At 50.9% G+C, this 23,028-nt stretch overlaps 4 protein-coding genes across 17 annotated transcripts in view; 1 reads left to right on the top strand and 3 right to left on the bottom strand.

Moving 5' to 3' along the window:
* Positions 1 to 1,399: 1,399 nt before the first annotated feature.
* On the bottom strand, positions 1,400 to 2,960 carry LOC108154007 (putative gustatory receptor 85a). The gene is made up of 2 exons (XM_017284101.2): positions 1,925 to 2,960; positions 1,400 to 1,864 (listed from the first exon to the last, which is right to left on the bottom strand). Exons 1-2 carry the CDS (start codon positions 2,900 to 2,902, stop codon positions 1,712 to 1,714), a joined length of 1,131 nt encoding a protein of 376 aa, XP_017139590.1. The 5' UTR covers positions 2,903 to 2,960; the 3' UTR covers positions 1,400 to 1,711.
* Positions 2,961 to 3,427: 467 nt separating this feature from the next.
* Positions 3,428 to 6,462, top strand: LOC108154009. The gene is made up of 5 exons (XM_017284102.2): positions 3,428 to 4,175; positions 4,670 to 5,869; positions 5,937 to 5,944; positions 6,005 to 6,132; positions 6,324 to 6,462. Exons 1-5 carry the CDS (start codon positions 3,753 to 3,755, stop codon positions 6,458 to 6,460), a joined length of 1,896 nt encoding a protein of 631 aa, XP_017139591.1. The 5' UTR covers positions 3,428 to 3,752; the 3' UTR covers positions 6,461 to 6,462.
* LOC108157219 (tctex1 domain-containing protein 2) lies at positions 5,884 to 7,338 on the bottom strand. 3 transcript variants are annotated; one of them, XR_001775164.2, is made up of 3 exons: positions 7,000 to 7,338; positions 6,584 to 6,926; positions 5,884 to 6,535 (listed from the first exon to the last, which is right to left on the bottom strand). XR_001775164.2 is itself a non-coding variant. In XM_017289177.2 (2 exons), the coding sequence occupies exons 1-2, from the start codon at positions 7,250 to 7,252 to the stop codon at positions 6,667 to 6,669; spliced, it is 513 nt and encodes a 170-aa protein (XP_017144666.1). In that variant the 5' UTR covers positions 7,253 to 7,338; the 3' UTR covers positions 5,884 to 6,666. The 3 variants fall into 3 exon arrangements, 1 of the variants encoding a protein (XP_017144666.1); XR_001775165.2 differs by having other exon boundaries at positions 5,884 to 6,530; XM_017289177.2 differs by having other exon boundaries at positions 5,884 to 6,926.
* Positions 7,339 to 8,295: 957 nt separating this feature from the next.
* The window catches only part of LOC108155526 (F-actin-monooxygenase Mical), a 52,944-nt gene continuing 38,211 nt past the window's right edge, over positions 8,296 to 23,028 (bottom strand). For 6 of the 12 annotated variants that reach the window (XM_033390152.1, XM_017286379.2, XM_033390151.1 and 3 more), the window contains 9 exons: positions 15,833 to 15,994; positions 11,567 to 15,775; positions 11,398 to 11,430; positions 10,266 to 10,587; positions 9,938 to 10,142; positions 9,794 to 9,871; positions 9,630 to 9,730; positions 9,364 to 9,560; positions 8,296 to 9,300 (listed from right to left, as the gene is read on the bottom strand). In XM_033390152.1, the coding sequence (XP_033246043.1) occupies positions 9,295 to 9,300; positions 9,364 to 9,560; positions 9,630 to 9,730; positions 9,794 to 9,871; positions 9,938 to 10,142; positions 10,266 to 10,587; positions 11,398 to 11,430; positions 11,567 to 15,775; positions 15,833 to 15,994 (5,313 nt within the window). In that variant the 3' untranslated portion in view covers positions 8,296 to 9,294. Of the gene's footprint in view, positions 9,301 to 9,363; positions 9,561 to 9,629; positions 9,731 to 9,793; positions 9,872 to 9,937; positions 10,143 to 10,265; positions 10,588 to 11,121; positions 11,136 to 11,397; positions 11,431 to 11,566; positions 15,776 to 15,832; positions 15,995 to 17,509; positions 17,829 to 17,916; positions 22,915 to 23,028 lie in introns of those variants that run through there. The other 6 variants (XM_017286383.2, XM_017286384.2, XM_017286386.2 and 3 more) reach the window with 5 other exon arrangements.

Here is a 23,028-nt window from a genome sequence, read left to right as displayed (position 1 = left end):
GTGGATCAAATTTGTATCTACAATATAAATATATACATATACGCGTATATCCTTAAATATAATATATCCTTAATATAATCCTTATATATATCTGGAGTCTAGTAGCCCGAGTAGTCCCTCCCTTGACTGACCTAGTCAAAGTCCTTGTTGTCGATGGCTAGGTCGAAGGATGACGATGGCTTGTTAGGTTATGATCTTGCAGGAGTGCGCTTCTGTCCTGCTGCGATATGATTCTGTCTCTCTGGGTTAGGACTGGAGTCTGGAGTATGGAGTCTGTCTGGAGTACGCCTCGGTAATGCTTGGATAGGACTTCGTCTGGCGGGGCGAAATCGGAGTTATATAATGATTCACTTACGCGTCTCGAAGCTGAAGCCCAGCGTTTGAGTCGCCGGCGTATGAATGGGTTGCTGACATTCTGTCCCGTTGGTGGGAACCAACGATTCCGCCGTCGATCATTGGTCCGTGCTGTAGCGGACGGAACGCCACATTGTCGACTCCAGCGGGACAGCCAATGCTGCCACCAAACAGCGTGGGAAGCAAGGAAGAGGGCCACCGCAGTGGCTGGACCCAAGGTTGCCCCGACCAAAAGCCACAGCCTCGTGCGACAAGAATCATGTCCCGAGGTGCCCACGGCATCGTGGCCCCGTGCGCAGGATCCCCCAGGTTACCGGAAGACCAAAAGGGTGATGCCCCTTGTACACAATGGTAGGCAAATCGGTGACGGGCACGCAAGAGGTATTTCTAGGACCCGGAGCGTCCGACCTGCTAAAATGAAAGGAAGAGTTAAATGAAGTAACAGTATTTTACAGATACGCAAATCCAAATCTTCGGTAGGCTATATCTCAGATAAATAGGGCCAGATCGGTGCAGGACCCACTCTCCCAGGATCGTGGGGATCCAGAGAGTCAAACGGCACCACAATCTCGACTTCGAAAATGAGGCCGATTTTTGGCGATTTTAATGATGTAACCATCATGATTTTTTGCGAAAATCGTGAAAAAATGGATGTCCCTTTTTCCGGTGGCAGTCGATTGGCAGGACTCGCCCGATCACGAAGAGCCATGCCACGCCCAGATCGGCTGCCGTATTGCAGAGATATAGCATACGGAAGAAACCAGTATTTTAAAGATACGCAAATCCAAATCTTCGGTAGGCTATATCTCAGACAAATAGGGCCAGATCGGTGCAGGACCCACTCTCCCAGGATCGTGGGGTCCCAGAGAGTCAAACGGCATCAAAATCTCGACCTTGAAAATTAGGCCGATTTTTGGCATCATGATTTTTTGCGAAAATCGTGAAAAAATGGATGTCCTTTTTTCCGGTGGAAGTTGATTGGCAGGACTCGCCCGATCACGAAGAGCCATGCCACGCCCAGATCGGCCCATAAATATCCGAGATATAGCCAAAGAAAACGGCCGATCTGGCCGTTCCGTAGCATTTTCCCCAATCAAAAATATTTTGTTTTCTCTGTTATTTGTGGACCTGGTCGAAGGATGACGATTTCTTGTTTGAACTGTCACGTCTATATACTATATGGATAGTGGTTGTATCCTAGGATATTTGTATGGATGACGGACACGATGAATGTCCACAAAGAAAATATTAGCAAAGAGGCATTTGGAATAGCGGCTTCAATTCCCCGCAGTACACGTTCGAGTGTATTTAAATACGACTTTAATATAAGACACTACAATACAATATGATTTTTTTCTCACATAGACCTATAGTCGCTTTGGACCATATAAGAAACATGCAGTAGAATGACAGAGGCGCTTTGAAAAACCAGCCGTCGATTGATGCGATAGGTCCCGTAAACGTGGACGTTTGTGTGCTGCCAGGCCAGTTGCAAGGAGAACCACTGGATCTGTAAGATTAAACAGCTTCCAAATTCCAAGACTGCCAAGAGTACTCGTTCAATACTCACACTTCGCTCCACCAGAAGTTCGTGTCCTTGCGATTCTCTCACAATCTCTTTGGTTGTCTCCATGAGTGAGTCTGTCGTGTGCGTCAGACAGTTCAGGAGGAGTGAATAGAGCAGGGGCTGTATGCAGATGACAAACGCCAGATAGAGCTGATAGAGGTGGAGCTCAGAGACACCATGGCCACAGAAGATGCGAACGAGCATATATCCGATCACGATGCCACACCAGACATTCCGAACGAGAAAGCACAGAAGCACAAACTTGAAGACGGTGCAGAACTCAGCGGTGATATCGATCAGGCACTGGAACATCCGCTGCAGCTGCAGCAGTTGGTTCAGCTGATCTGGCAATGAATCATCCAGAAGAGTCCGCTTCAGCCCAGTCTGCAGCCTCCACCAGCATTGGCATATTTCCGCCATGATTCCGAAACCCACCGAGCTCATCCCGAGGATCATACACTCGGACAGGAAGCAATTGCAGGGGAAATCGAAGCCCAGCTTAGTGCGAATCGCATTCAGGCCCACATGAATGAAGAGGCGAAGGGCCAGCAATGGGGTTATAGCGAGAACCAGCAGGGCGATGTATCGCTGATGGGACTTCGGGGCAATGTACCCCAGTTCGATGCTTAGTCGATCCAGGTCCAAGAGCTTTTCTATCATCGCGTAGATCCGATCCTGCTGCCGATGGGCGCACTCCATGCAGCTGAGCAACGACAACAAAACGATGGTAAAGTGGGTAAAGGTGTTCAGCTCCATCAGCTTGGATCTCGACTGTTCCACATGGGTATGGAAATGCCAATAGTCTATTATGAACTTTATTGTTAGTCCAATGACAATGAAGTTGTGAATAATGCGATAGTAGGCGAGGACGCGAGACCAATGCAGTTTTCCCGAACTAAATCCAAAATAGATCGGCACGATGCCGTTTAGGGCACAGAAAAAGCCGAAGCTCAATTGGACCAAACGTTTCAGCGATGACATGACCTTCTCGTGTCTTCTACCAAACCCACTGAAGCATTATTCAATTATTTCACTTTGTTTTAAACAGTTAACATATAAGTATTTTCCAACCCAGTCGCTTGGGAATACTGGTAGAATTACGAAAATGTTCAGAAAATCTATAGGATTTTGCTGTGCAGCGACGCTGCTAGGGCTACGGATAACACTGCACTGAATGAAGTTTCCCAGTAACTGGGGACTCAATGCACTATTTCATTAGTGGCCAAGTCCACAACTCTAGATTATCAATAAGATAATCCTCTTCATTAGTGAAATTAATGTGTACCAGTATAACGTTTATGACGTCTGTAAGCCCTCTCTCTGGGGGGGTGGGTGGTGCTCATTCACTATATAGCCACCCTTGGTATTGTCATGGAACATCTGCTGGGCGAAACGCGAGCCCGAACCCCCACCAGAGATGGGGCCGAAACCAAGCGGGTCGATCGGATTTTAGTACTTTAGCAGAGAGCCGCGCTGGTCGCAGTTTCAGTTTGGCAGCAGCAATCACGCGAATCGGTTCGAATCCCAGAGCGACACAGTCCCAGCCAACATTCGAATCGAAGCTGAAAAATATGTGGAAAACGCGATCCGCTTGACGGTTGACAAATTTCCAAATAGTCATCACCTTGACAACAGAGGAGAGCACTCAATTCGGCTAATTGATTTGAAATTGTCATTCGAAAGGCGAAAATAATGAGAGTAGTGCAATTTATGAGCACGGATAGAGCTCGCAAATTTTTCCGCTAAAACGTTCCAGCCGCAAACGCGACAATCAAAAGTGCTAACTGCTCTATCAGCTCCAAATCTGGGCAAGGTCAACCGCTGCAACGTTATGCCTCGATTCTCGCTGGCGATCTGGCTGGGTGTCTACCTGGCGCACGCCCACATCCTCGCCCACTACATACAAATCGATCACGAAGAGTTTCGGGCCAGCGGCTTTCCGCATCCGCATTTCCCGCCCCCACCGATGACCCCACTCGATCACTTGCCACAGGTGCTGGCCGCCAAGGAGCTGACCCCGGCGGAGGTGATGGTCGATCTGACGAATGATCTCACCCACCGCCTGCTCCACTACCACTCCATACTGAATCGCAACAATTTTGCCTTCTCGCCGACGGCCCTGGTCAGTGTCCTGGTGGCCCTGTACGAGGGATCCTCCAGCAACAGTGCCAACGAGCTGCGCAACGTCCTGCAGTTGCCTAACAATCGTGATGTCATTCGCGTCGGATACCGCGACATACATCGACGACTACGGGTGAGACAACTGGTGGTCTAGTGGCCCATTTATGGTTCTATTCGACTCAGCGTTGAACTTAACCTACAGCCCAGAGTGGCGGCTTGAGCCCCCGCTCAAACTATCCAAATAAAATGCCTCCACTCATTTACATGGCTGGCTAAGCACACATAGCCGACAGCAGAGCAGAGCAGAGCGGAATGTGGAGTGGTCATTGATAAACAACAACAAAAATAGAAATAAAATAAAAAGCCAAAAAAAGAATGGTTCCAAACAAACTGCCCTAGGCCAATTGCCTATGACCACCTCTCAAGCGATCTGTTATCGGGTTTCAATAGTGCGTTGACCTCCAATAAGTGACCAGCAATTGTCCAAGTGAATAGAGTGTTTAATTGGCAGCAATTATGCGGATCGGGTGGTGGGCTTGGATAGGATTTGTTCCACTTATCAAGTGGGATTGAAATAAACCCGAGATAGAGCATAAAGTGTATAATATTACTTTGATCTCTTCCCAGACCTATTTCTTTGGCTCCGACAATCCCCTGAAGGGCCTCAGCATGAACAAGAACAATGTGACTGTCTTGAAGGACTTCGAGACAGTGCTCATGTTCTACGGCTACGATCTGAGTGTGGATATGGTGTCCTCCACGCCAGCAAATATTACGGCGGATTCTGAGATGGTAAGCACGACCACACCCGGAAATGCCACAACTGAGGATTTTGAAGCTGAGACCATCGCCACCACAACGGTTAAGGATGTAGAAAGCACCACTGAGGTGCCTGCCACGACGACCACAGAGGAGCCAACGACAACAACAGAAGCGCCGCCTGAAACGGAGCCAACTACCGAGGCACCACCCCCGGAGTCATCCGGCGAGGAGACGGCGGAGCCGGCTGGAGAGGATGAGGCAGCTGAGCTGGTGTCCGCCTTCGTGGCCGAGGAGGAGGCCGAGCCACTGCTGCGCATTCAAAAGGCTCGAGTCTCCCGACTACCCACCAGCAAGCTGCAGGCACCGCTCAAGCACTCCAATCCGATCACGCCGAAGCCCATCTATCTGCCGAGTGCGCGGACAGAGACCATGCCCATGATGGCCCGACAGGTGTCAGAGAGGAAGGCGTCAAACACTAGGCAGATCATTTCCATTTCAGCTCCCCCGTCGGCAAATGGTTCGTACGCGAGGAAGTCCAAGATGTCTCGGTACAAGCGACACGCTCTGCCATACAGGGATCTCGATGCGAATCTCTTTCTGTCGCTCTTCAGCCCGCAAGGACCACATCCAGCGCCTCAACCGTTTCAATACCCACCATCTGCAGCCCACTTTGCGCCCATCAACAACGACTTTGAGCCGCACTTTATCAGCGGGGCCGCCGAGAGTAAATCCAACTACAACACGGATGTCATCAGTCATGTGTTCTACCTGGGCATCCACCAGATTGTGCACACCACCTTCAAGGTGTACAATGCAGTGCTGTACTTCAAGTACTTTGAGCATCTAAAGATGAGCGTCCTGGAGCTGGAACTGGACACGCCAGAGTACAATCTCATGATTTTACTGCCCGACTACCACACGGACATTGTGGCTGCGGCGGCATCTCTGAAGCTCGGGCCTACGTTGCGCCTGATGCGCAAGCAGCTCAAGCCACGGTGGGTTCAGGCCATCATACCCGACTTTAAGCTGCACGGAACCATGTTCCTGACCAACGATCTGCAGAATGTAAGTGCACGGAGTTAATATAAAAGTCGATTTATTGAGATTAATCTATGCTTTGGTTGTGTTGCAGATGGGCATGTAAGCTGATTGCTAGGGCTGCTTGAGACTGGCTGGCACTTTTACTTTCTTTCGTTACAGCTGTGATGTCTTCGAGCCTAATCGCGCCGATTTTCGACCCATGACTGATGAGAAAGGCGTCTATGTGCGACACATTGAGCAATCCATAGACGTAAACATTCGTACGCATCCCATCAATCAACTAAAGCGTAAGTACTTGTACTTGTGTCTGCAGTTGCAGTTGCAGCACACCTGAACGGAGGCATTGAGGCGCAACGCATCGCCATCGCCCCACCTGAAACTGGGACTGCAATTCCAGCATTACCATTGCGATGGCGATTGCGCCAACAGTAGCGCAGATAGACAAAGGTGCAATAACTACTTCCTTTTTGCTTCTCAGGCAACTACGGTGCTCAAACGAAACCCATTCAGATCTCTGTGAACCATCCGTTTCTTTTTTTCATCATCGACCGAGAGCTGGACGTGGCTGTAATGTCGGGCCGCATACTGAATCCATTGAATGTGCGCATCCAATGATGCAAGACGAAGGTCGAGTCGAGTATCGAAAGTGAAGTTGGGTCGTTGTTCCCTTGTTTCCTGGTGCCTACTAATCTGCAAGAACCGACTAGTTTTAAATGTAAATAATATGCTGCCGCTCACCGTGCTAAGAATAAATATAGTAAGGTTGTTCTCTTATCCTAATCAGTTCTGGTGCGTCGTCCTTGCTGGTCGTTTGTGCTCGTTTAGTACTGATAGGTGCCAAAGACAGTGCACACACAAAATATACTGGTATTGCTGAACACCTCGGAGACGGAGGTATCACAGTCGCAGTCCCAGCAGCAGCGCGAATTATAGAAACCCCCGGCACCGAGCTCCTGGCCAAGCATCACCTGCACCACATGCTTGTAGCGCCTCACCTTGGGATTGGAGGCTATTTTCTGATTCACTTCATCGGCAATCTCAAGCGTCCATATCTTGGCCACGTCCTTGTCGTATATTTTGTCTGCAAATGGAACGGAACCAGTTGCTTAGCAACGCTTGTTGGACGCTCAGGAGATCGATTTATATATTCTTACCTTTCAGTTTCTCGGTCATAACGCTGTTCATGATGTTCTTGACAATGGGCAGAGGAAACATTTCCCCAAAAGCCGGTCGCATGCTGTAGGCCGCTGCCTGAACCGCCTTCTCTGTCTGCTGCCCTTCACCGGCAGCTGATGCTGAAAGCGGTGTTGGCGGATTTGGTTTCATTGCAGTCTTCTCTGGTTCGTTGGTCACTGGGGATGTCGACGCGGGATTGGTATTTACTTCTTTTAACTGCTCCTCAGCCATATTCTCTCAAAATCTTCAGGGAAGAGCGTCAATTTTGGTTCCTCAACAACAATATAGCGTCTCGTATGATAACAGCCGAACTTAGCCCTCTTAAGCCCCCTCTATTTAAACAGTTCAACGACTTGAGGTAAATGACGGAAAATAATAGTGCAGGTAAGTTCTTCTCGTAGATCCATCCTATTCTTCCTCTTAACTTAATAAAAACCACGATATCTTTTACCTAAACTGCGCCAATCTTGATAAATTTTCATTATTGTTAATGGAATATTAAAATGCCCACTTGGCTTACAATGGGTTAATCGTTCTCCGTCAAGGATTGGAAACCATATTCCTCGATTTTGATATCCCGTGGAACATTACTAGCTACATAGATCTTTCAGTCCTGCCTACATAATTTTATCCAATTAATAAACCTATTTTCTAATTGACTGGCTTAGTTGAAATACTTGCTTTTATTGGATTTTGTCTAAATAAGTTTGAGCAAAAAAGAGTTCCGTTGAATAATGCTGGATTCAAATTCAAATATTCTAACTAGAATATCCTGACAGATCATTTTTTTTTTTTTTTTTGTTTTTTCATTCGGACTTTAATAAGTACGAGATTTTTGATAGGTTGAAATGCGACGGTGCATCGATGCACCAGTTGATGGACATTCTGCCAAAGATCCCGCTTAGGTATCCTATATTCTACATTTAATTTAGCCTTCACACCCTTAAGGAAGATGCTTTGAAACACGCACAACTATTTGGCATTTATTCTCAACTTGCATTGTTTTAAGCTGATAGATGAAAAATGTCAACAGGATCTGAAATCTGAAACACAGACATTCCCTGTTCGAATAGATTAATAGAAACTATATCCCAACGCTAGTATGTATAGGATGCCAAAGCTTAATTTCAACTTGAGGTGGAGGATGTGGGCATCACAAAAGTAAGAACATTTTCTATTTTTTCCATAATCATTCGACTTCAATTTTGCATGGATCTTATATACTCGTACACCCCGTCGTACTCTGCAGGTGGCGTTTAGTATGGCTTGTGAAATTAGGTTTCATAAAATCTTTATTCAATTTAAAATAAATCGAAAAGTTACATAATAAATTCGATAAATATGTTTATATATGCAGGTTATAAATAAAATTACACAATAATTTAAATCATTTTTCATTAGTATACAGTAAATGTTTGTTTGCCTTGCCTCCATCATATCATATCGCTATGTAATGTACGCTCTGCTCTCTCTCGCATATATAGAAAATATTTGTGTGTATATCTTTGTGTTCACTTTCTTGTTGTGGGGGCAGCAAATGACATATTACATACATGGATGTGGATGCTGTCGAATAATGCGTGTGTGGTTTGTGGTGCTTCATCAAATAAATAATAATACATTGAGACAGTAGTATACACAGAAATAGACAAACAATAGACGAACAATCATTGCTAAATAATGATAACCTTACAAAAACTCAAATACACCATTTACAATTGCTCAGGATCACAAAGCTTTTGCACATATATTCACGTTTCAAAATGAAATCAACTCGATACATTCAAAAAAATAATAATAAACACAACATATACAAAGATCAAACAGATTTCACTTGAATTTTCTGCAAAACAAACTTAAAATACACTTGGGATAATCATAAAAAAGTTAAATATTCTCCAAAAACAGTTTAAAAATTGCAAAAATTATTTTTTGGTTTTGATTTTGTTTGTTCTCTTCATTTATGTTTTGTTTTTACATTGAGCTTGCGCGCTTCTCTTCACTGAAATTCTTTACTCCTTCTACTTATTGTAAATATAGTATGTATATTGTATATTGAAATTGTTTCTCTGCCAGCTTGATCACTCTGAATAGGTATTTGCTCGTTTCGTTTCTTTTCCTGTTATATCGTATGCGGTTTAGTATCGGTTTAATTGTAGGTGTAAATGTTCAGCTGACTTTTTGGTACGTTTTTCTCTTGTTTCTTATTAAGTAATTCGGCTCAAAAGTCCTTGCCTTTGCCCAGCCACCAAACTCCAGGGAAAGTTTGTTTTTCATATCTAAAAGAAGTGAAATATTACAATTGAATTTTTTGTGTATTTTTTATGTAGTGCACCACTCACATTCGATTCTTCATGGTCGTGCGGTTGGCCGGTCAGTTTTATGCCCGCCGCCTCGGTTGAGGTCGATGCTGTACCCGCTGCAGTTAGGTCTAGCTGTGAGGCTGTTGGTCGTAGTGCCGCGCGTTTTGCCACAATTTCCAGCATCTCATTGAGTATTGCTCCCTCGGCGGCTACATCGGCGGAGCTCTTGTCTAGTTCTGAAAGTTTGAATTCGTTCGTCAAAATGTATCTGGCATTCTCCCATATTTCGGTTCACGGTAACGTACTGTTGCAAGATAGGCGCAGATTGAGCTCTTCCTTGAGCTGGGCATGCCGATACTCCAGTTGCAGTTCCTGTTGTCTTATAGTCAGTTCCTCATCGCGTTTCCTGCCAAGCAAAATAAAACAATCAAACAATTCCAATTAAAAAACCCTCGATGGTTTTGCTCACTTGAGTGCTGTGATGTTCCGCCAAATCTCCAATAGTTCGTTAAGTAGTTTTTCATCGTTATCCTTTGATGTGTCCAGGCTGCACGGAAAATGGGGTTTTAGATGTAAATCATACGATTAAAATATTATTTTCTGCGGCACTCACTTTTCAAAGTTCTGCGCCTCGCCCCTTAGGGCCTTCTCGATGAGTACGCCGCGTCCCTCCAAGTCCTTTAGCTGCACCTCAATCTCCTCCTGTTCGCGCTGTATTTCTTGAGCGATTCGCAGTCGCTTGAGCTCAGCCTGTCGTGAAGCCTTCGATATGGCACGTTGCTTCTTATGCTCTCGTGTCTCATTAGCGTAGCTCTCATCTGCAAAAGGACATTAGACACACATTAAACGCGCAACCACAAGCACTGAATATGCTTTTAAAAACACTGAGACGTTACGAATCGTTAAAGGGGATGGGACACATAAAATGAGAGGCAACAAACCATCGGATCTTTGATAATTCAGTGGCAATGGCGGTATGGGTGGCGGTGTCTGGTCGTCCAGGGCATTCGCTGCGGCCAGATGGTGGTGGGGCTTGTGTATGTAGAGCTGCGGACTGGATGATGAGAACGTTTCGGTTTTCGGTTTCGCAGTGTTCGTTTGCTTTCGGTAGCGACTGTTGTTTGTTGTTGCTGTTGTTGTTGTTGTTGTGGTGGTGTTCAGATAATCTTGCGAGTGATTTGTCTGTGATCTTGTGGCAGTGGCTGCTGCTGCTGTTGCTGTATTTGTGCTGCTTGTGGCATGGCCGATGAGCACATCCTTGTCCTAATGTGGCATTGTATTTGAATATATATGTATTTTAATGTATCAGAATATACAGAGTGTATGCATGGTTGTTTTAGATGTGTGTGTGTGTTTAAGAGGCAGGAAAGAAAATATTTGTTAGTTCTCATATTAAACACAATTTGGTTATTTACTAGAAAATAATAATAATAACAAACATGCAGGGTGTCCAGGGTGAGTAACAATAAACTTAAAAAATATTTGGTAACCATTGGCCCATTCCATCCCATCCATGCAAAATATCCAGCACATTGAACTTAAAGCAAAACAACTCCTTTAAAAACCCCATTCCAAAGTGTTCCTTACGTTTAAATAGCCATAAAAATAACTTAAAATATTACAAAATAAAACACATGACAGAAAGATCCTTAAACCTTTTTCTCCGCTAAGAAAACGTAATCGGTATAAAACGATATTAGAGGCCCACATAAATGTTATTTAAAAGAGGCCTAAGGTATAGGGTAGTGAAAAACTAAACACAGAAAGGATATCAAACTTAAAAGTTATTTAATTTACTTAAATATTTTCAGCTGGAAAGGATTTGTGAAAAGAAAATTGAAAAAAAAAATAAATGAAAACAAATTAAAATAAGAGTCTAGAAAAAAAGGGAAAACAAATAAAGCCAAGGCTCAATGAGAGTGAAAACATAAAATATCCAAAGAAAATGAATGAAAATTTAGCAAAAATTAGATACATTCGAGTTAGGATACATTTATTTCATGCCATAGACCGAAAGATAGTGCTCTAGTGAGGGGATGGAAATCAGAGTAGAAATAGTGAAAAAGTTCTTACACCAAAACCGAAATTCCTCAGATCAAAGCAAGACTGTAAAACGATGGAAAGATGTTTGAAATGTTATAGATGGAAACACTTATCGCACAGTACAGTACACCGACAGTAAAACACAACTTAAAGGCTAGGATGGTGGCCACAGCAGACTTTCCCACAAAATGAGACTAACCTTTGACTTCTCCTTTGATTTTGGGGAGATACGGAAACGACTGAAGACGCCGCCGCCTCCGCCACTGTTACCTCCTCCATCGGAGATGGTGGGCGTGCCACTGCTGCTGGTGCCGGGACGCTCTGACTGCTCAGAGTGGCTGGCAGCCACAGGGCCGCCCTGCTCTTTGGGACTGGTGGATGCGGACGCGGACGCTGATGCAGATGCAGAATGCGAATGGCTGCCCTTCTGGAAGAAGCTGGACAACGACTGTATGAGACTCTTACGTCGCTCGGGATCCTTTTGCCTGCCGGCCTTTGTCTTCATTGCCTTCTCCTGACCGCCGCTGCTGGCCGCCAGATTCGGGTCGGATGTGAAGTCCGCTGCCTTGGCCTGGGCCGCGGCATCTTTGTCCAGGCCCGAGTGGCCCACCTGCTGCTGCTGGCTGTTGACCATGTACGCCAGATCGTTGACGCTCTTCGAGGCACTCATTTTGCGGGCACGGGCGTCCAGATCAACGGACAGCGGCTCCTCCAGCTGCCGCTTGGGCTTGAGGGGCCTGGGATGGTCATAGTGGAGACGTTTGCGCAACATCTGCATCTTCTCCTCTGGACTAAGACCGAGATCCGAGTTCGACATGAGCCGAGCCCTGGCCCGGGCCTCTCTCCTCAGGTTCTCCATTGAGACAGATGTATTCATTACCTCCACGGAGGGAACGACTCCGACACCGACTCCAACGCCGACTCCTCCACCACCGCGATTCGAACGTGCTGGCGCAATGGAGGTCACAAACTCGCCGAGCGCCCTTCCCGTTCCGCTGTTGAAGGAGGCCGTCTTGTTCAGCTTGTAGCCGGCCTCGGGGGCATGCGCATCGATGTGCTCGCTGAAGGGACGCGACGGCTTGAAGAGATCGGCGCTACGTGTGGGCGGCTGGACAGTGCGGTAGGGGGAGACATAGCTGGCCGTGGCCGATTTCTGCAAGGGATTGCTGGGGACTGGGGGAGGGGCGATTGCTGCGATGGATGGCTTCTCCTCGGCGGTGGCGGAGGAGGCATGGTAGTGCGCCTGACTGGAGCAGTTCGAGTCCTGGGGACTGGCGGCAGCCGCCAGCTTGGGCGTGGGACTCAGACTGGCGCCGCTGGCATAGCCGCTGGTGAGGAGGCTGCGCTGGCGGCTCCTGTGCAGTCGCTTCTCGGCATTAAGCTGCTTCTTCGACTGCAGCTTGTCCATGACGAGGTCGTGGATGAGATCCTTCTGCTTGGTGCGCTCTTTGGTGATCTCCTCCAGCTTGCTGCTGAGCGTCGGTATCTCGGGCACTTTGCTGGAGCTGCTGCTGCTTCTGGGACGCATCGCTGACGTCTTCGGGCTGTCTGGCGGCTGCAGGGGCTGGGCCTGAAGCTGGGCCTCGGCTGATTCTATCACAGTTGTGTTCCCCGGCTCCCCCTTGGAGCTCTTGCGATGCTGCGTGCTTATCTGCGAGATCCGGTGCTGCAGGGCTCGCACGTACTCGAACTGGATCTGCAGATCCTCGTCCGTGGGAGCGGTGGCGGCAGCGGCCGCTTCTTTGGATTCATGGCCCCCCGGTGTCGAGCTGTTGGCTGCGCTGCTGCTGCTGGTCGTCACCGTAGACGTCTTTGGCTGCTGCTCGGAGCTGCTGGGCGTGGAGTCGGCCTTGCCCGAGGCCAACATGCTGGCAAACTGATCCAGCATTCGCGGCGAGGAGGTGTCCAGCGGACTGGTGACCACCGTGAGAGCCTCACTCTCCTCAGTTGTGGTCGGCAGCGTCTGGCCGGCCATGCTGTCGTCGTCCAGATCGTTCAAGGTGCTCGAATCGGTCAGGGATTGGGTCATGGCGGCTGGCAGCTGCTCGTTCACCGGCGTCTTGGCATCGTCGTGCATGATGTACGCCCCCTGCTCGATGTAGTCAATGCCCAGCTTCTCATCCCGCTTGGTCACAAGCGCCGGCAAGGCGACAAAGCCAGTGCCTGGGAGCGGAGGCTGGGCCTGGCTTGGCTTCAGCGGCACTCTCTTCGGCTCCGTCTCGATGTACTCCATGTAGCCACGATTCTGCAGCAGGGCCGTGTTCGTGGCCGAATAGGCCTCGGCGCAGGAGCCCTCGGAGCCCGTATCCATGAACTCGATGTCATCGATATCGATGCTCAGTATGCCCTCCATTTCCACCACCGGCGCCTGCGCCTGCCTCGCCAACTCATGGATCACCTGGCTCCCGCTGGGCAGCCTCGAGGCGGCCCCCCCACGCCTGCGCTCCTTGCGCCGCTTCATCGTTCCCGTGTTCGAATTGAGCACGAATTCCATGTCCACAAAGTTCTCTGAAATGCAGTCGTCGGCCGTCCAGTCCGAGAGCTCTGTCTCCGTCAGCACCTGGCCCGTACCCGTGCCCGTGCCCGTGTGCTCTGTCTCCGAGTCGGAGCCCCGCGACAGCATCTCCCCGGTGGGCGTCTTGTCGCTGTCATGGGCCGTGGGCGTGGTTGGGGTATCGGGAGTCCTGGCTACAGCACTGCTCAGATTAAGGGTGATCGGCTTCACGGCCTGACTGTGCTCCGGCGTGCGTTCCACGATCAGCGGCAGGTTCTTGAGACTCTCGATTTTGTTCTCGTTTTTGCTGTCGAACCGGAGCTTCGGTGGTCCCATCTCAGGCAGCGGAGGAGGAGCCTTGACCGTAACCGTGCCCGTGCTGAGGCGTTCTGCCTCGATGACTGTGCACTCGGCTGGCTCCGGCGTGGCCGTCACTGGCTCCACATCCACATCGTGATCATCTGGCTCTTCCAGTTCGTTGGTCCGCAAAGCCGCAGCTGGCGGCACGATCACATCGGCGGGCATGTCCAGGTACTTGACATCCTCCGGATCGCCAATATACTTGCCATTGACAATCATCAGACTGTCGACCTGCATCAGGGCGCCGCTCGTGTCGTGCACCTCGAGGCGCGGCACATTGTGCTTTCCACCACCGCCCCCCGCCGTCTGGGTGTCGGGACTCGTGGTCGACTCCAGTATGTAGTGCTGTATGTCCTCGATGCTGGAGGTGTTCGACGAACTGGAGCAGCTGGTGCCGCCACTGCTGCCGGTTGTCGACATGGGCTCCAGTTTCGGCTTCGTCCAGGGTATATTCGGCACCTGTATCTGGACAGTGTCTTGCTCGTCGTGCTCCTCCTTCTCGGGGGAGTCCCGCTTCTCTTCGTCCGACAGCAGGCTTTGCTGCTCTTCGGTGCCCGTTGCCTTCGTTCCCTGCTTGACGCCGGCCTTTATGTCGCCCAGTATGTCGGGTATGCACTCTTTTACATCCTTGGAGACATCGCGTTTGGCCACCTCCTCCTCCTCCAGCTTCTGCTCCAGCTTCTCCTCCTGCTGCAGCTGCTTCTCGCTCAACTTGTTGCTGTCGGGGCCATCGATCTTCGGTTTCTTTAGTGTCTCCAGCGTCAGATCAATAATCTCCAGTGGCTTCTTCTCGGGCGTCACCAGATCAATCACCTCGATCACAGTCTGGTTGTTTTGGTTGTTCGTGGGCGTGGTGGGGGATCTCGTGCGATTGAGCTGGTCCAAGAGCGTGGCATTCACAGCATCCGTGTACTCCATGCCCTTGTTCAGCTCGTTCTTGCAGTTGACAAAGACATTCTCCTTTTCGTTGTCCGTGGAGTTGCTGGACGGCGACGGCGCCTTCTGTATCTTGAGCTCCACTCGCAGATCGTTGATCACATTGCTGGTGGCCGAACGCATCAGATCATTGGCCTGGCCCTCGCCCAGCTTGGTGCGGTCCAGGAAGCTCTTCATTCCGGCGCTGATGTCGCTGCTGGGATTCAACAGCTTCTGGCACTCGGATATGTTCGACTGGAAGCTGCGGATGCGCGAGTCCAGCACCGACGTAGAGCCGGACTTCTGGATCTTATTGCCATTCGTCGGTTCGCCCAGCAGGTAGCGCTTCTTCAGCTCGAGGCTCTTCTTCGAGGCGATGCCCTCGGTGCTGGCCGTTTTGTTCAGCAGATAGTCGCCGGGACGGGGATTTTGCAGCGGTGTGGCAGCAGTCCGCTGACTGCCGATCAGCAGTGTGGGATCCACTTGGACCAGCGGCTTGAACTGCGGCAGCGGCGGTTGGGGCTGGTATTTCTTCAGATAGCTGCCGCCCTTCTCGCGGGCCGCCAGCTGTTTCTCATGCAATCCGGTGGAGGCCACGCCAGCAGAAGCAGCATTGGGTGTGATCATGGTGGACTTGATCTACGGAAAGGAAATCGATTAAGGCTCTAGCTTAAGAGATTAAAGCACTCCTCTTACCTGGACTTTTGTGGGCTTTCTTAGATGGGTGTCATCGATAAAGATTTTGGGCGCCGTCTGGCGTGTGATCTCATCGTTATCGAACTCGGAATCGGTGGATATTTCAGTGGCAGAATTGAGCTCAATCTCGTCGGGGGACGTGCTCTCGGATTCGGTTTGTACCTGCAAGAGTCAGGGCATCAATACGGATTAATTTACTGCGTGGCAAGGGGCCAAGGATCTGAGACAAGCGATAAACGATAAACAATAAACGATAAAAAACACTCTGCAGCGAGGGGCATTATTACAGCTGGCCGAAAGGCTGTTGAACATGCGTTAGTCAGAGTTTATATTTAATCAAAGGGGTTAATCAGCAGCAGCAGCAGCAGCAGCATCATCATTATCATGCCTTTAGGTACGATCCATAAAGGTACAAAAACGGAACAGAAACAGAAACAGCAACAGGAAACAGCAACATTTGGATTAGATCTTCAGAGATTGGTCAGATTTGGTAGTAGAGTCAGAGTCAGAGTAGAGCAGGTACCGTAACAAGTGATTATTATTTTTTATTGCCGAAATAATCATCCGCAGCAGAATGAAATCTTCCAATATGCTACTCTAAAGATGCATATCCCGCAATATTTTTAAGTTTTAATTTTTTAAGATTATTTTTCGGTGGTTTTAATTGATTAATTGTTTAAAAAAAAATTTTAAGTTTTAAGGATATTTTTTGGTGATTATAATTATTTTTATAAAATTTGTTTAATACCAGTATTTTAAGCAAAAAATAAATAAATCTCTTTAAAAAAAATCAGAATTTTTTTTAATGTAATTTTTGTTAAAAATCACGCTTTTTCAGCATAAACCCCACAGATATGTGCACAAGAATATTTTTTTGCTAAGGTATTGGAGAATACCCCTATTTGAAGATAGGGACTGCCTGTACGCTCGCGTTCCCTACCCCGATAGCGAGAGAGCGGATCACGAGAGCGCGAGATCTGTCATCAGGAAGAGCTAACCCCTGATGAAATCATGCAAGGTGGTCCGGAAGCGAGAGAGAACGAAGTTTCCTGTCGCTATGAGCAAAATAAGACCCGAAAAGAGAGCGCCTTGAGGGAACACATAATTTCATCATGAGGCAGCCGACGATTGTGAGTGTACGCTCTCAATTAATGAGGACATTATTGTTTGAAATCAACCCAGAACTATTGTAAACCTTTGTTACAACCAATATCAATCAAAATTATTATAATTAACATTCCACATACATTTTTATACATTTTTCCTCAGCTCTGTATGAACTCTTCATTATTTAAATTAGAGTAATTTTGTAGTTCTACTTCTTTTTTCCTCAAAAATAATTTATAAAAATATTACTATCACCAAAGAATATCCTTAAAATTTAAAACTGGTTTGTATTGTGTGATTTTTCATTGATTACGGTCCCTGGAGCAGAGTGGAGCGTAAGTGGAGTGGCTTTGGGCGTTAGGCATTGTATGGACAGACACACGACGACAAAACATGTGGATCAATCGCTTGGCCTCAACGGAGGCTCGGTGTAGATTGTATTTATATTTATATTTGTATTTCTATTTTATGTGTGGTTTTAGAGACTACGAAACGAAACGTCTGTGTGGCTGCTCGTGGGTTAGGCGCAACATTTTCGTGTACAATTTTGTGGATTGCTTGAATTTACCTTCATAGATCGTACCCGGACAGTGCATTATACTTTTTTCATATGTGGAGGCTTGGAGGCTAAACAAAAGGTAGTAGAGAACCCCGGGCGGCACACACGTGCCCCGCATTCTTTTGGTCTTTTTGTTGTTGTGGGGGGCACACATCGAGTGGCAGGCGGGCAGGCAGGCGGGTTGGTTTTTTTGGTGGTTTATTTTTGTGGACCTATACGTGTAATCTGTGTCTAGTGGTTGGGTGGTTGGGTGGTTGGTTGGTTTCTGGGGCTGGGGCTGAGGCTGGGGCTTGGGCTTGCCCTCAGTAGAGATAGTAGTTGAGGCGTCGTCTGGGCATTAACAGGTTAAATATAGATATATGTAAAAAGAGAATTGCTTTGGTCAATGATTTGTGGGATTTTTGCTTTAGGAAATAACGCACGACTCTTTGCTGACGGGCAGGAGGCCGTAATCGCTGCTGCGTCCATAGCTGGAGGCGGGACTGCGTCGTCGAGGCTTGAAAAGATCACTCAAATGGGAGCTGCGCGGTGTGGCCGTAGTAGATGTGGACACAGATGTGCTTGGGTAGTAGCTGCTGCCCGTGGTGAGGCCCAGCGTGGAGTAGGGTCTCCTGTGGCCGCTGAGGTAGTCGCCGGTGTTGGTGCCGCCGCTGGGACTGAGGTAGTCTGAGTAATTGCTGCGCATCGCGGTGCTGGGGAAGCGACTGGTGCTGGCATAGTGACGCGGCCTGTAGCTGGCCAGATCCTCATCCGATCCGGCCCGGTGCAGGTCCGTGCTGCGTATGACCTCCCGCATGTAGGGATTCCGCTCCACCACCCGCTCGTTGACGAACTCCCGCTTGCGGTTGTGCAGCCGCTTGCTGCGATCGAGCAGGGCCCGCGTGCTGGCGTCCACCGGCTCGTCGTAGTTCACGTAGGCACTGACGGGCCGCGCCGTGGCCACTGTTGTGGCCGTGGAGTGCGTCGTGTCCGTGTCCTGGCTGGAGCGGGCCGACAGCAGCGACTGCAGGGATGGGCCCTTCTTGAGGTCACTGTACGACTTGGAGCTCTGCCTGGAGCTGACGGCGAGCGGCTTGAAGGGCTGCGGCGACTGGGAGCGCGGCTTGTGCTTGGACACCCGACGCCTGGCCTCCAAGTATCGGCTCATTATAGCCTCATCATCATCGTCGTCGTCTGGCTGCAAGGCTGACTGATTCTGGTCAAAGATCGTCTTGCCATCGGGCCACTTGCGGTTCTTGAAGGCCGCCGCTGGGGGCGAGTCGGAGCGGGCGTACTCGGGCAGCAGCTTCTCCGCCTCCTCCTCCTCGGGATCGCTGTCCAGACTGGCGGGCACTCCCTCGATCTGCACCTTGGGCCAGGCCCGGCCCTGGAACACCTCCGGCACGGGCTCGTCCACGGCCACCGGCTCGGGCACGAACCTGGGCTGCTCCAGCTTCGGCAGCTTCAGCTTCCTGGGCATCGGCACGATCACCGGCTTGTTGTCCTGTAACTCTATAAATGCAAACGAGCTGCGTCGCGTCGAGCAGGTGGTCGTGGAGTCCAGGGGCGTCGCCAGCGAGCAGCTGTCGTTGTCCAGCTCCAGCTTCTTGAACATGGGCGGCGTGCCCTCGTGCTTGGTCTCCGTCCGAGCCGTGTCGCCCCGCCGGGCCAGGCTGCTCCTCTGGACGGGAGGCGTGGGTGGTGGCAGGCTCCGCTTGCTGCTGGAATTGCTGTTGCTGTTGCTGCTCTGGAGGGAGTCGCGTCTGCGCTGCTCGGCGGCCGTCGCCTCGAAGCTCTCGTCGCGCCTGATCAAGGCCTGGCGACGCTCCCGCTCAAAGTCCTCGATGAGCCGCCGCTGGGCCACCTCCTCGTCCCCATCCGAGGGCAGATTGTTGAGTATTTGGATGGAGCTGGTGGGCGAGGGCTGGCGCACTTTGTTGCGTCGTGGCGGCATAGGACTGTTGGGCAGCTTCTCCATGTCCCACTCCAAGGAGCTCTCCTTGCTGGCCGCTGCCTGACTCTGCGCCAGCCGGCGACGGGGCATGGGCGATGCTGGCAGCCTTTCCATGTCCCAGTCGAGGGAGTTCTCCTTGCTCTCCTTGCGAGATGGCACCTTGGACGCTTTGGGCCCCACTTCGAGGAGACTGCTGCGGGAAGAGCTGGCGCTCTGAGGTTTGCCGACTGCCTGAGCAGCAACTGGGGGCTCCACTTGCATCTCTGCTTCTTTCTGTTCCTCTGCAGAGTCCACTAGATCTTCATCGATCACCAGACTGGGGAATCTCAGTGGTTTCCCCTGTTCCTCCAAGTCCTGGGGCTTCGCATACGCCTGCTGCAGCAAATCCTGCACCGAGGGCGCCATATCCTCGGGATCCAGCTTCGCCAGCTTCTTCTGCAGCCGCTGAGGGGCTGCCGACAGCGATGGTTCACTGGAGGAGGAGCTGCTCTTGGCTCTGCGCTGCGGTCGCGTTGGGAAATGGCTGCCGTCGACCACATCGCGGTGGACCGAATCATCTGTCTGGAATCTGTTCAGCTCCAGCGTTGGCTCCTCATCCCGCTCCAGCGACTCCAGCTTGTCCAAGCAATCCCGTTCCGCCGAGGGGCTGGCTGGGACTACGGCCACTGTGGGTGTGATGCCCACCAGTTCGTCGTTCGAGTCGAACTCCACGTGGACCAGCATCTCGTCCGAAAAGTGGCCAAAGAGCTTCTCGATGCTCTGGTCCTCGGAGCTGCCGCGCTTCACCACCGTCACGGGCTGGGCGCTGGGACTCTTGCTGATCGTGGTGCACAGGGAATCGGCATCCAGGTCCTCATCGTTGGGCTCCGCCCCCGAGATCATGTCCTGGAAGAGTTCCTCAAAGTGCTGGACCTCCTGGGTCTGCTCCAGTTCCTTTTCCATGCTGGCTAGTGCCTCCAAAGCCTCTTGCTGGAGCTTCTCCGTCAGGGATATATCCAATGACTGGCGTCGGGACAACACCAGACTCGACTGAGAGCCGCGACGCGAGCTATTCAGCGACTTGTCGCATCCCGTCTTGGGCAGATTCTTGATGTCCTCAATGGGTGCCACGGGTACCTCTTGGGGCTCCTCTTTGACGGCTGGACTCTTTGTCTTGGAGCGTTCCACCATTTCCTTGGCCTCTGTGGCCTTCTCCAGCAGATCCAACACCTCAAAATCGTCTGGAACAGGGGTAGCCGGCTTCGGCGGGGCCTTCGGGGGCATGGCTTTCTGCGACGACTTCTTGGCTGCCTGCTGCTTGGCCTGCCGTGCACTCCCAATCTTTGCCAGCTCCTCCAGCGAACTGTTGGCCTTCGCGGCCACCTTCGGGGACTTCTTGGGGCTGGGCGACTTCTTCTTTGTGGTCGTCGTCTTCTTGGTGGGGGACCTGCGCTTCTCGGGCGACTTTCGGGAGGCCAGGCCAAAGAACTTGGCCAGCTTGGAGTCGCGGTACTGCACGGGCAGATCACCGAGAGCCTTCTCTTCGGCGGCTCGCTTCTGCTGCTGCTGCTGCTCGACCTCCTTCTGGGCATAGAACTTGTCCCGCTTCTTCTGCAGGAAATTGGTGGCCTCGTTGCGCCACTCGTTGCGCAGATAGTCCATGGTCCGCTCCAGATCGCTCATCGAGTCGCTGGCCAGCGAGGCGAGCGACTCCCGGGAGCGGGTCAGGCTGCTCAGATTGCTGGTGCTGGACTCCATGCGGCGCAGCTTGAAGGCCGCCGCCTGCTCGTCGCTATTCTGCGTGGACGAGGCCACCGAACTCATCGATTCGAAGCGCTTGAGGATGTTCTGCACGCCAGAGAGCTCTCCCCTGGCGCTGGGCTTCAGCTCAAAGTCGCCTTCGCCCAAGGACTTGGTCTTGAGCAGCTTCTTGCTGCTGCGACGCGGCAGTCCCAGCTCCAGGTCCAGGCCCGACTCCTCGAGTATCCGATCGATGTTGTCGGACAGATCGCTGGGCGACTTTTCGTCCTGGAAGAGCCGCTGGTATTCGCTGCTGGGCGAGCGTACCTCCCCATCGCCCAATATCTCATCCAAAATACGTTCGGCAACCTCTTTGGCCTTGGATGCGGCTGCGGCTGCCTCTTGGGCGGCAGCCGCCTTCTTGGCCTTCGTTCCCTTGGGCACAATTTTCTTTATAATCTTAACCTTGCCTTTCCCTGTGGCTGTAGCGGTGGCTGTGCCTTTGACCACCTTCACGGGCGTCGCCTTCTTCTTGGTCAGATCCAAGGCCCCGTCCATCTGATGCTCCCGCAAGCTGAAGGTGTTCAGCGAGGCCTGCCTTTTGGGCGGCACTGGCTTTTCCTTTTCCTTTTCCTTGGCCTCGTCCACCGGCTTGGTCGGGGTCTGGCTCTTGGCCAGCGAGGCCTCTGTCTGCGACTTCTTCAGTCGATCGGCCACCGTCTCGACGGTTCTGCGCTGCGGGGCCGGACTGCTGGGAAAGTACTTGGCCAGATCCACATCCTTCAGGGTCTTCTGGTTCTTGTTCGTGTTGAGGGCGGCGCTCTTCTCCAGCTTCTGGTTGGGAAAGTACTTGGACAGATCCACCGAGGCCGGATCTGCCTGGGCGCTCACAGTGGGCATCGTCAATTGCGATCGAATGTGATCCATTGTCCCCGCAAAGCTGGTGGCCTGGATCTCCTTCAGCTTGCTGTTCAGCTCCTTGCTTCCCTGCAGCTCTTCCGCATCCGCATCCACGTCCATATCCTCCTCGTCTTGGACCTGGTTCTGATTCTGGTCTTTGCTCTGCTGTCGCTGCAGTTTCTTGATCGTTCCCAGAATCCCCTCAATGTGCATTTTACCATCGTGGGTGTCGTCCTTCTTCTTTACCCGCGGACTGCCTTGCGTGCTGGCATTGCTCTTGAGACTGTTAGAGCGACTTACATTGGCACTGCCCCTGGGACTCTTCAGGCCCTTCGCCGCGGGCTTCTGCAGCAGCTCCTTGGGCCGCTCCTCGAAGTTCGGCTTCCGTGGCCTCAGCTCATCCAGATTGAAATCGATGACGGGTTTGGGCTTGGGCTTCGCCTCGACAGCACCCAGCGACTGCACCTTCTCGTATTTTTCCTCAAACTTGGACTTGGGCTTCGGTGGAGGAGCAGCAGCTGGAGCAGCACTCCCCTTGGCCATTCCGGCGGCTATGGCCGCATTCTCGGCCAGCCATTTCTCCTTGAGCGTCAACTTGCGCAGGATGTCGCTCTTGACCAGGTTCTCCTTGGCCAGCAGCTCGAGATCCTTGTTCATTTTGACCATGTTGGTCATGTGGTAGAGCTTCTCGCTGATCGCCTCGATCTCGCTGCTGAACTTACGCGGCGCATTCCGCTCCAGCTGCTCCATCTCCACGCGAGTGGGCGTGGCCGGTTGACTGCGCGCCGACTCGAAGGAGTTGGCCGAACGCAGGGATCCCCTCTCCACGTTCTCCTTATCATTTTCAACACTAAGCTTAAGCTTCTAATGGTTTAAGGGGGAAAAAAGAGAAACCAACACCACAACAGGGGGTCAGGGGCAGGGGTCAGGGGGCAGTGGGGCAGGGATTAAGAGTCAGAGTACGTGGAAAATAAATGA

This window comes from Drosophila miranda, chromosome 2 (assembly GCF_003369915.1).
Source record: "Drosophila miranda strain MSH22 chromosome 2, D.miranda_PacBio2.1, whole genome shotgun sequence".
Classification (NCBI taxonomy): Eukaryota; Metazoa; Arthropoda; class Insecta; order Diptera; family Drosophilidae; genus Drosophila; species Drosophila miranda.
Note: the sequence above shows the minus strand (reverse complement) of the source record. Positions and strands in the feature narration are given on the sequence as shown.